The sequence below is a fragment of the Lagopus muta genome, chromosome 3 (genome assembly GCF_023343835.1).
Source record: "Lagopus muta isolate bLagMut1 chromosome 3, bLagMut1 primary, whole genome shotgun sequence".
Classification (NCBI taxonomy): Eukaryota; Metazoa; Chordata; class Aves; order Galliformes; family Phasianidae; genus Lagopus; species Lagopus muta.
Genome location: NC_064435.1, coordinates 5,931,408 through 5,943,955, shown reverse-complemented (window position 1 = coordinate 5,943,955; position 12,548 = coordinate 5,931,408). Strand labels below are relative to the sequence as shown.

Below are 12,548 nucleotides of genomic sequence, written 5' to 3'. Positions count from 1 at the left end.
TAAAAGGCATACACTAATTATGGGACCTGCCTCAAGTAAGGCTAGGTACATAACACCCCTTCAACAAAACACACACTGTACTCATTCGTCAGTATTTCAGACACAAGCCCTTCCAAGTTCCTTTTTGCCACCAGCTTTGGCCTACTGCTAATCACGTTATTAGTAACTACTCAAGGCCTCTGGTTGGTAAACACAAGATCTGAAAACAAGGATCTTTTACTGAATAATTAATTTCACCCTAAAGCAAACATCTGGTCAAGTGAATGCAACCCTGAAAGTTAACTGGTAATCAGGGGAATATCCATACTTCCTGAACTTTTCTGAGAGTGGTCTGAGCACCCAGTAGCTGTGAATGCAAATGCTGGGTAATTCTAGAGAAATGAAGGGTTCTTCAAAAGAAATCCCTATGTTAGTGACATAAACCAGGGCATATTCTTTCAATACAACATGAACATTTTGTGTGACCAAATAGAAGTGAAGTATTATTGCCCACCCTTCTTACCTCTGATGAAGTGGGTTTGCAGTAGCCAGCTCCGAACACAAGATTTTCTAATGATATACTGGATTGGTCTGGTCCTATATCCAAGTTGCCTTTACCAAGCCATGAACCTTTCCCTGGGCGAGCAAAACTAAGTAAAGAAAAAATAAGAAAAATAATCAGAGCAGTTTTGTTAAAGAGACATTACCTCCCTTGTGAAGAAAATACTTGCAGTATTTATTTATTTGGCTATTTATTTCCAGTCGATCTTGTAGGTCCAGACACCATATTTCCCTTATTAAATGAACATTGTTCAATATGCACTAGCTAAAACTATGTGAATGAGGCTTTCTATCTTGGCATTCAGTTCAATGGGTTGGATGTTATTTTTCCTTCAGTCCTCCTTCTGCTTTCTTACATGCCTTTTTCCAGCCTAACATCTCAACAGGACAATCTTTTCATTTATCTACATAGATAATGTTCTCATACAACTATTCATCAGCTTGCATTTTGATTCATGAAGCATTTTTCTGGTGTTAATCATATCACTCTTCTTGTTTGAATTGTGTATGTTTCCTGTCTTATAGGATGAATTTCTTAATAATGAAAAACCATGCCTGGAGTCTGTTCAGCACTGTAACCACCGGAGTCCTGATGAATAACTAGGGAACTTACTCTGGATTAATCTGACCAAATGTCTACATCTCCACTAATGATGTAGGCTGGAGAGGAATGGGCATATCCAGGGTGTGAGTCATCTCTTTCTGAAGTAGTCCTATCAAAGAGGTCAGATGAACTTCATTCCCAAAGCACTTAGTTGTTATTGTGGACTATAAAGAGAGGTAAGGATGACTGCCTTACAAACAACTAAAATTAGGTGATATAAATGCTGTTAGTATGTGCTGTGCATAAACTACATCAAGATTTGGAGAGAAATGAGGCTACCTGTGGGGAACACATTGAGAAAAAAAAAAATCTGAGTCTAAAAAACCAATGCAAGCTTCCACAGTTGATCTTAAAAAGCACACAGGTAAAGGTGGAATTGAAATAATTAATTGCTCAGAAGAAAAAAATTCCATCATATTTGCTGTTCATACTCAGTGCAGATGTAATGTCCCTGAGCTTGTGCTACAGCTTTCAGATCAGGATCAGCACTCACTGTCAAATGATGCTTCCCACCTAGGTATCCCAAATTACCTCCTGCGAGGGGTAGCACAAAAAAATAATTTCCAACTATAAACTGAAAGAAACAAAGGCCACAGGGCAATAGCATTTACTCTGCCAAAACTTTCCAATTTGAGCATATACCCCTAACTCATTGTTTATCGTGAGGCTATGACGGTTCAGATCAGCCATAATTCATGTATCTCTACACTTTGTTCAGTTTTTAAGGATAGGCTAGAGTGTTGACTGCATTACAGAAACACAGGACAAATGAAGGAATCACAGAATCATAGAATCATTAAGGTTGGAAAGGATCTCTAAAATCATGTAGTCCAACCACCAACTCATCCCCATCATGCTCGCTACATTTCTCAGTGTCACATCTACCATTTTCTTGAACATCTCCACCATCTGGGATGGTGACTCCACCACCTTCCTGGACAGCCTGTTCCAATGCCTCACCACTCTCTTAGAATAAATATTTCCTAATATGCAACATGAACCTTTCATGGCACAACTTAAAGCCTCTCATCCTGTGACTGTTACCAGCAGGGAGAGGGCATTTATGCTAAGACAAAAGAGAGGAATAGAAATACTTGTTATCACCTAAGTAATAATGAGGTTCTGATGTGCAGGAAAACTCAGTAACTTGCAAAATAGAAAACAAATTTCAAGTAAAATCAGGAAAATCGAAAAATTTTAGGTTAATCACAAATTCCCACTTCCTCTCTAACTCTAAATTGCTGGTTTTTGTATATCCCACAGTCATATGCTAGCAAAAAGAACGTTCCATGACGGGGAGGATGGTATAGAAAGTCTTTGCATCTATCTGGCCTTGTTAATGTATATTAATTGATGCAATCCAACAAATTGCTAGCTTGCTTCTTCCGAGCAGCAGGAAGTCTATCCTTACATTTAAGATACAAATAAATAAATAAAATAAAGCAATTACAAAGAGCCAAAAGATAAATGGTGCGCTGAACAATTTCAGCTGTTGTTGGATGGTGATGTCTGCTCTGGTCTGTTGGAAAGGCTCAAGAATCAGAAATAAAAAATGATTGCTGTGGTAACAGAGAGAAGCTTAAATAAATGTCGCCTACCCATGAAAAACTCATTTGAATATTAGCAAAGCTTTCAAAGGTTTTAAGGGAGAGAAAAGCACTTTTTATTGCTTTTTTATTTATTTATCTTTTGCTTTTACAGCTGAGAAGGGATTTTAATCTGCTGGTTTTATGGAAATTGACTTCACACAGCACTGTAAAACAGAAACCTTTTTTGGGAAACCTGCCAAAATGTCATCTGACTGCTGAGGCCAAGCTTAACTGGATGTCTTACAGATTGTTGAGGTTCCCTTAGTGCCTTCTGAAGCACGTAATCATAGAATCAAAGAATGACAGAATATTCTGAGTTGGAAGAGACCCACAAGATTATCCAGTCCAATTTCTGGCTCAGCACAGGACCACTCAAAAACCAAACTCTGTAACTAATAGCATTGTCCAAACACTCCTTGAACTCCATCAGCCCCACTGCCTGTTCTATGCCCAGCACCCTCGAATGAAGAACCTTTCCTTAATCCTACCAGATCCTCCCCTGACACAGCTCCATGTCATCATTTTGAGTCCTGTTGTCACTAGAGAGCAGAGCTCAGTGCTGTCCCTCTGCTCCCCTCCCTTCCATCTTACAGAGGAAGATGTAACTGACATTTTTGGTCATTTGGAGGTTTAAACTGGAAAAAAAAGAAAGGTTTTGCACCACCTAGAATGACATTTTGGGAAGAACTTTCTGACTTTGAGGTTATGTTTATGCAATTATTTCTGCAGTCATGGTTATTTTGTATGACTTTGAGTCCATGCCTTTCTGATTTATACTTTTAGCCTGTACAGAATCTTATGGAAATAACTGCATACTGTAGTATGTGCTAGACTTTCTGTTCATTTTCAACCTGCTGTTGCAGAATTGAATGTGGCACCTTCTAGTTCATGCACTGCACAACGTATTAAGTAGGCATTCCTTAGGTTTTATCTTTGGTGGACTATTATTTAATATATAAGTGAGATAACAGTTCCCTAGCACAAGAAATAGATTGTTATTGATAAATATGAATTCAGATGTGTTATTGAAGTAATTCATTATAAATGCTTGAGGATATTTTAATAAAATAAAATATTCCTTCCTCCATTAAATTGATGCAAAGTTAGGTGATATTTATAAATTTTTCATTCAGATTTTTCAAGATGAAAACTTTTTTTCTTTGGTAAGCAAAATGTAAGTTCTTCACAAATTGTAGCTTTCATTACAATTGGGGAAAAATGGAAGCAGATTGGACTCTGAATCTTATTTGCAAAAAATGATCATGCATTATATGAAAGGGTAAAACTACAAAAGTAGAAAGTAAAACAAAACAAATCAAACAACAACAACAAAAACCCTCACATTTCCAATTACAAGAAACGACAGTCTTGTGACTGTACCAGAATGAAAGTTCAGTAAGGGAGCTTGCTTATGTTTTTAAGAAAATTAGGTGGATATTTACAGGTTGTGTTCCCCTGGACTCCCTCTTACACAAGGATTTTCACTAAGGTTATAATGAGTGATTGTAAAATGCTTTGAGCTTCTTGAGTAAGACTCTTAAGAATTATTAAAATAGCATTTCTAACAGAAGAAAAAATTCTCCCTAGATCCCAAACAGAGTCAGGGTGGAATCCAGATTGCAATCTGTAGTGATTCTGATTGCTGGAAAATACTGGTTAAGTCACCCTGAACATAGGTTATCTTGCTATAAAATTTGAAATCAGACAAAGACAGATGGTAACAATTTTTAATGCTTGTTTGTTTGTTTTTAATTAGAGTTTGACTCATAAATAGTTTTTTCTTGTGTGATTTCTTGGTTTGTAGGTCAGGAGAACAGCATGTCAAAACAGAGGTTCACCATTGCAAATATAAAACAAATAGCAACAAATAAAAAGAAAATGCACAGAACAAGCCAGTAATTATTCAAGAATTCTTAGAGAAAAAAAATGGAACAGCATTTTTTAAATAAACATTTTATGGAAGTAATATTTCTTTCCCACATAAATACTCAATTTTCTTTCTGCAGATTACATTATTTGCAAATGAGGGACAGGAAAAGTAAGTCATAACCTTTGCTACCCAGGATTAATTCTGTGGCAGTTTCAGACATAAGCTGCCCATAAATAGGAGCCAGCTACACTCAGGATTGTAGGAAAATTGACCCAGCACCCAGATTCAAGGTGCACAGGAAGGTACAGATACAGTGTGTATTTCACACAGATATGTCACATGTGCTGGTTTTGAGGAACTGGAAATGTCTGGGCAAAAAAGGATTTAGGTAAGATAAAATTACTCGAGGATGGCCAGGGCTGTCCTGATTCCTCAGTGCAGTCGAGCTGAGATGAATTAGGTCAGGACTGAAACCTTTAAATACCAATGTTCCTTTGATTCTACTTCTTATTCCTACAGCAGCGAGCTAGGGGCACTAAAATATCAGTGTACAGATCTTGCTTACAGCACTTACAGAATGTTGGCACTTGTTTCAGAGATTATTCACAAGCTGTATTTTTTCTAACAAACAGCATAATATGCCAATTCCTCTTGAGAAGGAGTGGTCCAAAGGTCTTTGGAATTAACAAAGCATATAACCATGCTTCTTTCTGTTTGTGTCCTAAAAGAGTTCAACTTAAGAAAGAAACTGAGCATGAAGCATGCCTAAGACTTATTAAACTGCACAACATAGAAATGTATGTGCCCCATTGGGAAAAGAAGAAATATTTATTGAGGCCTGGGCTAAACTGGATCAGGGCACCTTATCTAACTACTGGTGCTGGGCTGCTAGCTTGCCTGTTCTGCTTATAAACTGGACGATTTGTGAAGCTAGTGAGAGGGAGATAAAGAAAAAGTCAACAATTGAGGCCAGAAATAAAACTGGTATGAATGAAAGACTAAGCAGAAAATTGGAGTTCAAAACTGGACTTGTTCATCTTTCATCTTCAGCTGCCTTCCTGTAGGGAAGTTGAGTAGCTTGGGATCTGCAGCAGCAGAAATCCAGCCCAATTGTTCCTAGCAGAAGAGTTTAAGTTTAGGGATGAAAAAGAGGAGGGAAGTAGTGTTTCAGATCAAGGCACCTCACATCTTTGTTCTTCTTTGTTACTGCATTTCTGCCTGGAAGTCCAAAATTTTGGACACAAGTCAAAGTGGTCCAGCTTCCCCAACCACTTCTGGGGTGCATTTTAGAAAAGTCAGAGGTGCCTGAAGTGGGAATTTTTAGTCAAGCTATGGCTCTGTGCTCTGTAAGGTCAAGTCAAAGTTTCCCTGCACCTTCCTGCTGCTCAGAACCCTCTCTGTAGCAGTGTTTTAGAGGGATTAGGCTGTCCAAGGAGACACAAGAGGAACTGATTCAAGAATACGAGCATCCCATGATGCTCCTGGTCATCCCATCCAGCCTGACCTTGAATGCCTCCAGGGATAGGGTATTCACCACATAGCTGGGCAATCTGAGTTGACTGGAAACCTTCCTCATCACCTGATCCAGACTCCCATCTCAATTAGTAAATGCATAATACCATCATCAGGTGCCAACACCCCATTACAAACCTGAAGGTTATGCCTATGGGAAAAGCTGGGTCACAAATCCAGTGTCCTGCAAAGAATCATTGAATCCAGAACTTCACTTATTCTCAGATCTATAAGAGATGAAGGCTTCGAAGTATCAAACCTAATAATAATATTTACTTGTATAAGAAATTATTAACCAGGATAAACATTGGTATAAAATTATTCATTTTCTAAAAATTAGATTTGATCTGCTTGAACTTTTTGTTGGTGAGCATTACTCAGCAGGGAAAGGCCAGAATCAATCCTACTGCTTTCTCTACTATTTAAATACAGGTACCTGGGAAGGATTTGGAGAAGAGTATCTAATTAGCCAACAGATCTAAGAAATATGAGAATCTGAGCCCATAGGGAGTATGTGAGTGGACAGCTATTTCAGGCAAAGTTGTTCTCCAGGATAACTTCAAAACAGAAGTAAATTTTAATTCCAAATAATACGTGAGGTTTTTTTTTCCAGGGTATGTCTAACAAGAATCCTTGTTGTCATAGATATAAGAGTACAAATATGTGTATAAATAAAGTATATATGTGTAAAATATTACGACAGAACAGTGTAAGGCAGTAAAATAAAACATAGTAAAATACAGCATTTATGTCTTTCCCAGGCAATATATCAATTTTATTTTTACTATAATGTGACAAAAAAGACTTTCCAATCATTCAAGTTCTTTCTGTTGTATTGGAAATAAAAATGTGAATTTAAAATTAAAGCTTTTGTTCCAAGGTCTCAATAACAAGTGCTAAGCAAGTAAGCTTTGAGCTGGGAGAAGAGAAAATAAGTTTTATTGGATTGGTTTTGTTTCAAAATATTTCACAGTGACATTTCTTTCATACTATTGACTTCACTCTGATTTATACGTAGAGAGTGCATGATATAAGAACTCTTTACACTTTGAATATTTATCAAGAATAAGACAAATCCTCAGTACCACACTTTAAAGCAATTTTACTGGCTTAAGCAAATGAAACTCTATATTGTGCTGTCAAAACTTTCATTCCATTACATTAAGTAAAAACATTGTATATTTCATAAATGTCCACAAAATTATATTCTAAAAGCTATAATAATCTGACTGTAGAACAGTTGCTTATTATGGGATTTATGCCTAATAGCTGTAACAACTCTCTGTAGTTCCATTCATTAGAGGATAACAAAGCACTGAAAACAGTAATTAAAGCCTGATAACTATGGCTCTTCCATTCTTTTGTATAGTAGAACAATGGATAAATTATCTGAACAAAATTATCCGGTTAGGAGTAGTCTGATACAATTGAATTCACTATTTTAAATATCTACATGTAACAGCTAGGAAATAACAGCAGTTACCTAAACCTCAGTGGAGGAAGAAAAGACAGATATGTTTGTCTGATGTGCTAATGCAACTCACAATGCTGTCACAGCTCAACCTTTTATAACCATAATTCATTGTATGCCACCAAGTACACATCACACATTTACACAAATGAAGAAACAAGAAAAGACATATCAAGTCAAAACAGGAAATCTGAGGGAAAAAAAAGAGTCTAGAGGAGCATCTTTTTCTTTCTGACACAGTGGTCACTGCACAGTTTTTGACAAACCCAATAGACATTTGGCACACAGCAAGGCTCTGCTAGAATAAAAAAGTTGAACGGTGCTGAACACTGCATTTAGTTCCAAAACCCAAAGAGCTCTCTTCCTCTCAGCACTCTTATTTCCTGTGATGACCAGACTGGACAGAAGGTAAATTGCCTTAAAGACATTAGCTTCTCCTCACTCGCACTAAAAGTAGAGGATATTGACCTCTAGTCCTATTTCATTTGAAGGAGTTCTGAACTATTTTCTTGTCATTATGAATCAGATAACACAAATCACACCGTGGCATCTAGTGTTACCCTGCTGCACAATCAAATCAGATGATGCTGCAAAATAAAACTTCAATAGAAGGCTTATCACGTACTAATTCGTACATACCTCCTTCCAGCCCTTTTATGAATTATGCTAATGCTCAGAGGCCAGAGATGAGATTAGAGACCTACTGTCCTAAAGTGAAAAAATGTTAATGTTCTCAGGTGCTTTTCAACTAAAGAGAAAAGACAGACAAGGAGAAGAGAAATTTCACTAGTGTTACAGGTGGAGAATAAAGAGATCAAGCGTCTGAAATTTCTGCAAACTCTGATAGTTTTTGGTCAGATCCTGAATGTCTTACCAAAGGAAGGAGCTTATGTCAGAGTCTAAAACTAATCCCCAATCTCTAGAAACCTAGCCCAGATCTAAAAAACTTGAAAATAAATTATAATCTCCACTCCTTCCATACAGTAAGGAAATGTATTCAGAAGAGAGATCTCTCCTGTCAGAGACATTTCTGAGTCCCTTACCTGATCAGAGGCTGGTGTAATGCTACCAGTGACGCATGCACTGTGACGGATATCACTGACAGGTGGAAATAGTCAAACATGACAGGAACATGGTGGTGCAGGCCTCTCTGGGGGTGGAAGTGAAGACATAGCGTACGGCTGCTGATCATGGGGATGGCTGGAACATCTCTCAGCCTAGAAAAGAAGGCAGTTTACAAGGATTAGTGAAAGCTTGAGTTGTCACAGCCTATAACATGCAACAAGTAGCAGACTGGGAGGTGGCCTGAGCTGAATATTTATTACTTCCTGGTAAAATTCACAGCTTCAACAGGATTTGCATAACTGATGAGTATCTTATATTATACTTCTACCTAGTATAATCACAAATGTAACAAATAGAAACATGATGTACTAAAAGAAATATATATGACGCAGATTCAATTTCTCTTTGTGATTATCCTTGCTGTCCACCCATATACCAGTTCTGGACTCATCAAGTGTTACTAAAAAGTAACAGGCAGGTAGAAAAGTGCTCAGCTTATTTGAGTGCCCAAAGCCAGGACAGATCACTAATTGTAATTTTTAATGTAACAATAATCTATTTTTCCTCAGGCAGTCTGTGAGAGGTAGAAGCAGTCCTATGTCAGAGAGCAGGACATAGCCACAGAATCACAGAATCATGGAATTATAAGGTTTGGAAGGGATCTCTGGAGACCATAATCCATCTCATCTGCTGAAGCAGATTTCCTATAGCAGGTTACATGGGAAAGTATCCAGATAGATTTTGAATATTTCCAGAGAAGGAGAGTCCACAGCCTCTCTGGGCAGCCTGTTCCAGTGTTCTGTCATCCTCAAAGTAAAAAAGCTTTGCTCATGTCCGTACGGAACTTTATGCGTTCCAGTTTGTGCCCAATGCTTTTTGTTCTGAAGCTGAGCACTACTGAAGAGTCTGTCCCCATCCCCTTCACTATAAGCATTGATAAGATCCTCCCCGAGACTTGGAGTATCTTTCTACATAGCTAATGTGAAAAATTTTTTGCAGGAGGTCAAACAAAGGAGTAAGCAAAGTAACCACAGAAAAACAATAGAGTTAGGATTGGGTTCTTCTATTTTCAGAAAATACAAGTTAAAATTTTCAAATAGATGTTGCTTATGACTATTCTAGAATAACTTTTCTGGTATGCAATCAACACAGTATCAAAATCACTTATACAGCAGTAGAATGAAACATACTGGGATCATGCTAGCCCCATTCTCCTAAACTGCAATTCATTCCTAAAAAAGTTTATTTTACAGCAGTAAATACACTTCTGATACAAGAAAATTGCTTTCCAGAATTACATAAATTTATAATGAGTTAGTTAAGTATAGAGCATGGCTAGTCCCAAGAAATTCCAGTAAGATTTGCAAAATATCTTTCTATAAATATCATAACTTTTGTTTAAAGTATACCGGTAATTCATTCAGATGATAGCAGATATTAAACATATGCATTAAGCCACAAATTCCTCAGAACCTGAAAGTTTCATTTTCTTTTTATTCCTGGCTTTCATTTATATTTGGTTTTCTTCCCTCCTAAACCCATCATCATTGCAGCTGATGATTGACGATCCCACCTGCCTGAGAGAATAAGGTCTCACTTCTTCTATCTTCAAGATAAAGGAAACATGTGACTTGAAACTTGTTAAGGTGTTTTATGGATATGAATGCAAACACATGAAACCCATTTGCTGCAGTAATCAGAAGCCCTTTCTGTCAATCAGCAAGGTTTAATAAGTTCTGGGATCACATCTACTGCTATGTCTCAGAAATGGATGCTATTTCCACTTCTTTAAGATTTTGGGAGGAAAACAAAGTCAAAACTCTCTCCTCCTAAAATATTGAGACCTCTTTGGCTTCTACACAATAAAAGCACTTAACATGTTCATACATCCATCTTCAGTCACTTGGATGACTCCTGAGATAAATGCATTCTTCAACCTTAGCCCCTAAATGATGATATTTTCCTTTGACTTTAATAGCAAGAAGAAATTGAGCAACATTTAACACACACTTAAAAATGAAAATGCTCTTCAGAAGAGGACTATGAGATACACTTTTCAAACACAGAGAGGAAAAATGGAAAGACTTCAACATTAAGGCAAATGAAAGACATATGCCCTTCTTTTCAATGGCCTTCATTCTAAAAGAACTCTCACTTCATTAAAGCCATTTTCCAAACCGAAGAAACTGTTGTATTACCAAGTAAGCTTTAAAACAGCACTTACTGTTGTTCACTATCAGTAAAATGCAGGTCCAACTTGAGCTGAAAATCTGCCTCACTCAATGCATCTTCCACCTGCAAAAGATAAAGGAAAGGCTACTTTCATAAATTGGGATCTACAACATTGAAGGCAAAAGTTTCCCTGACAAAATCGAAGGCAAAAATATTAAGCAACAGTAGCATCCCTTTGCCGTGGCAGAACAGAAAAAATATAATAGCAGTCACTACTGAAGGAGTCAGGGAACCAGAGCAGTTGAAGGTGCTTTTGCCTGCTCATGGCAGTTGTGCCATGTCAAAAATGGTTTTCTTCTTGGTTGAAAAATGGCCATGAAACCTTCTGGTTCTTTACTCTTTTGACTTAAATATTAATGGCTCAGACACTTATGACAATTTCTGGTCTCTTATAATTTGTCTTTTAGCTAATTTCTCATCAAGCTGATGCCATCCAGACTCCCAGCCCCTCTTCTCAGTGTTTGACAGATTGAGAAGGAAGTTTCTCACTGATTTGCACCTGAACCATATTCTCTGCAAAATACAAAGGAAAATACACTTCAGTTTAGATAGCTTACATTAGACAAGATGAATTCTACGTTTTCCATCAAGTTAGCACCTTAGCAGAATATACAAAAAATTCACCAAAGACAGTGTCAGAGGAATCTAACCCAATTTGACTAGTAGGATTTGTATAGGAAATAAGATAAGTTTAGATACATTTTCCAAAGCTCAAACTCCTCCTGCAGTGTGCCTTCTCCTGTGGAAGCAAGAACAGTTATAGTCAAGGATTGATTGTACTTCATGAAAATAATTAAAGATGTAAAATGTAGAGCCTTCTAATATGGTATTTCTCCTAGCATAATCACAGGCACTTAGATGTGAGAAGAAAATTCCAGCCTCTGTTCTCTAAAAATGTGCCTTCTCTTTTGTGTTTGTCTCAAAACATCTGGAAGTAAGTCTCCAGCAAAAAAAAAGGTTTTTTTCCTTTTTAATGAGTTGTTTTCACCAAAATCACAGTTGCTGGCAGTTGCAAAAGAAATAATTATTGAAGTTACACTCTGAATTTAAACTAGGAATTAAAATCAATTACAGAGCATCAGACAAAGCAAACCTCATCTGCCCACAGAAGGGTTGAAATTTTGGGTTTTTGCCCAAGAACTACTGAACTCCTTCAGCTGTCACTGAATCTGTTTGAGTTTAAGAAATTGAACAGCTTCAGATATAGCAGGCTAGAAACATTTGCCTAGAACACCTTCAGGCAATGAGTAGGTATCTGAGAGACTTAGAGATATTCATTTCTGCGCAGGATCATGCATTAAGGTGCAACTGAGCAACTTTATTTTTAGTTCCACAACTATATTGAAATCAGATTGCTCAGCACAGTGCAAAACCCACATATAATCATATCACAGTACTCACTACAGAGATAACACATTTTCCTTTGTATATTGGAGGTTTAAATTATAAAGCTAGTGAAAATTGGGCTACGGATTTAAAATAACAGAAATCTTCAGGAGAAAATAACATTAAAATGCTTATGTATAGGTTGAATGTCTAAATCTCTTTTCTTCATGTACACACATTATCTAGAAGCCAATCCAACTCTTAGACATGACAGTTACGTTTAAAAGTTATACGATGAAAGTTACTATATCACTTTAATTCTCCTGATTTTCTTGTGTT

General features: G+C 37.1%; 1 protein-coding gene across 5 annotated transcripts in view; it reads right to left on the bottom strand.

Moving 5' to 3' along the window:
- Positions 1-12,548, bottom strand: part of FAM135B (family with sequence similarity 135 member B) — a 253,776-nt gene that overhangs the window by 52,012 nt on the left and 189,216 nt on the right. For all 5 annotated transcript variants that reach the window (XR_007375706.1, XM_048938962.1, XM_048938959.1 and 2 more), the window contains 3 exons: positions 10,876-10,946; positions 8,630-8,803; positions 503-629 (listed from right to left, as the gene is read on the bottom strand). Coding sequence is in view for 4 of the 5 variants with exons in the window: in XM_048938962.1 (XP_048794919.1) it covers positions 503-629; positions 8,630-8,803; positions 10,876-10,946 (372 nt within the window). In the remaining variant the exon portion in view is untranslated. The remainder of the gene's footprint in view (positions 1-502; positions 630-8,629; positions 8,804-10,875; positions 10,947-12,548) is intronic.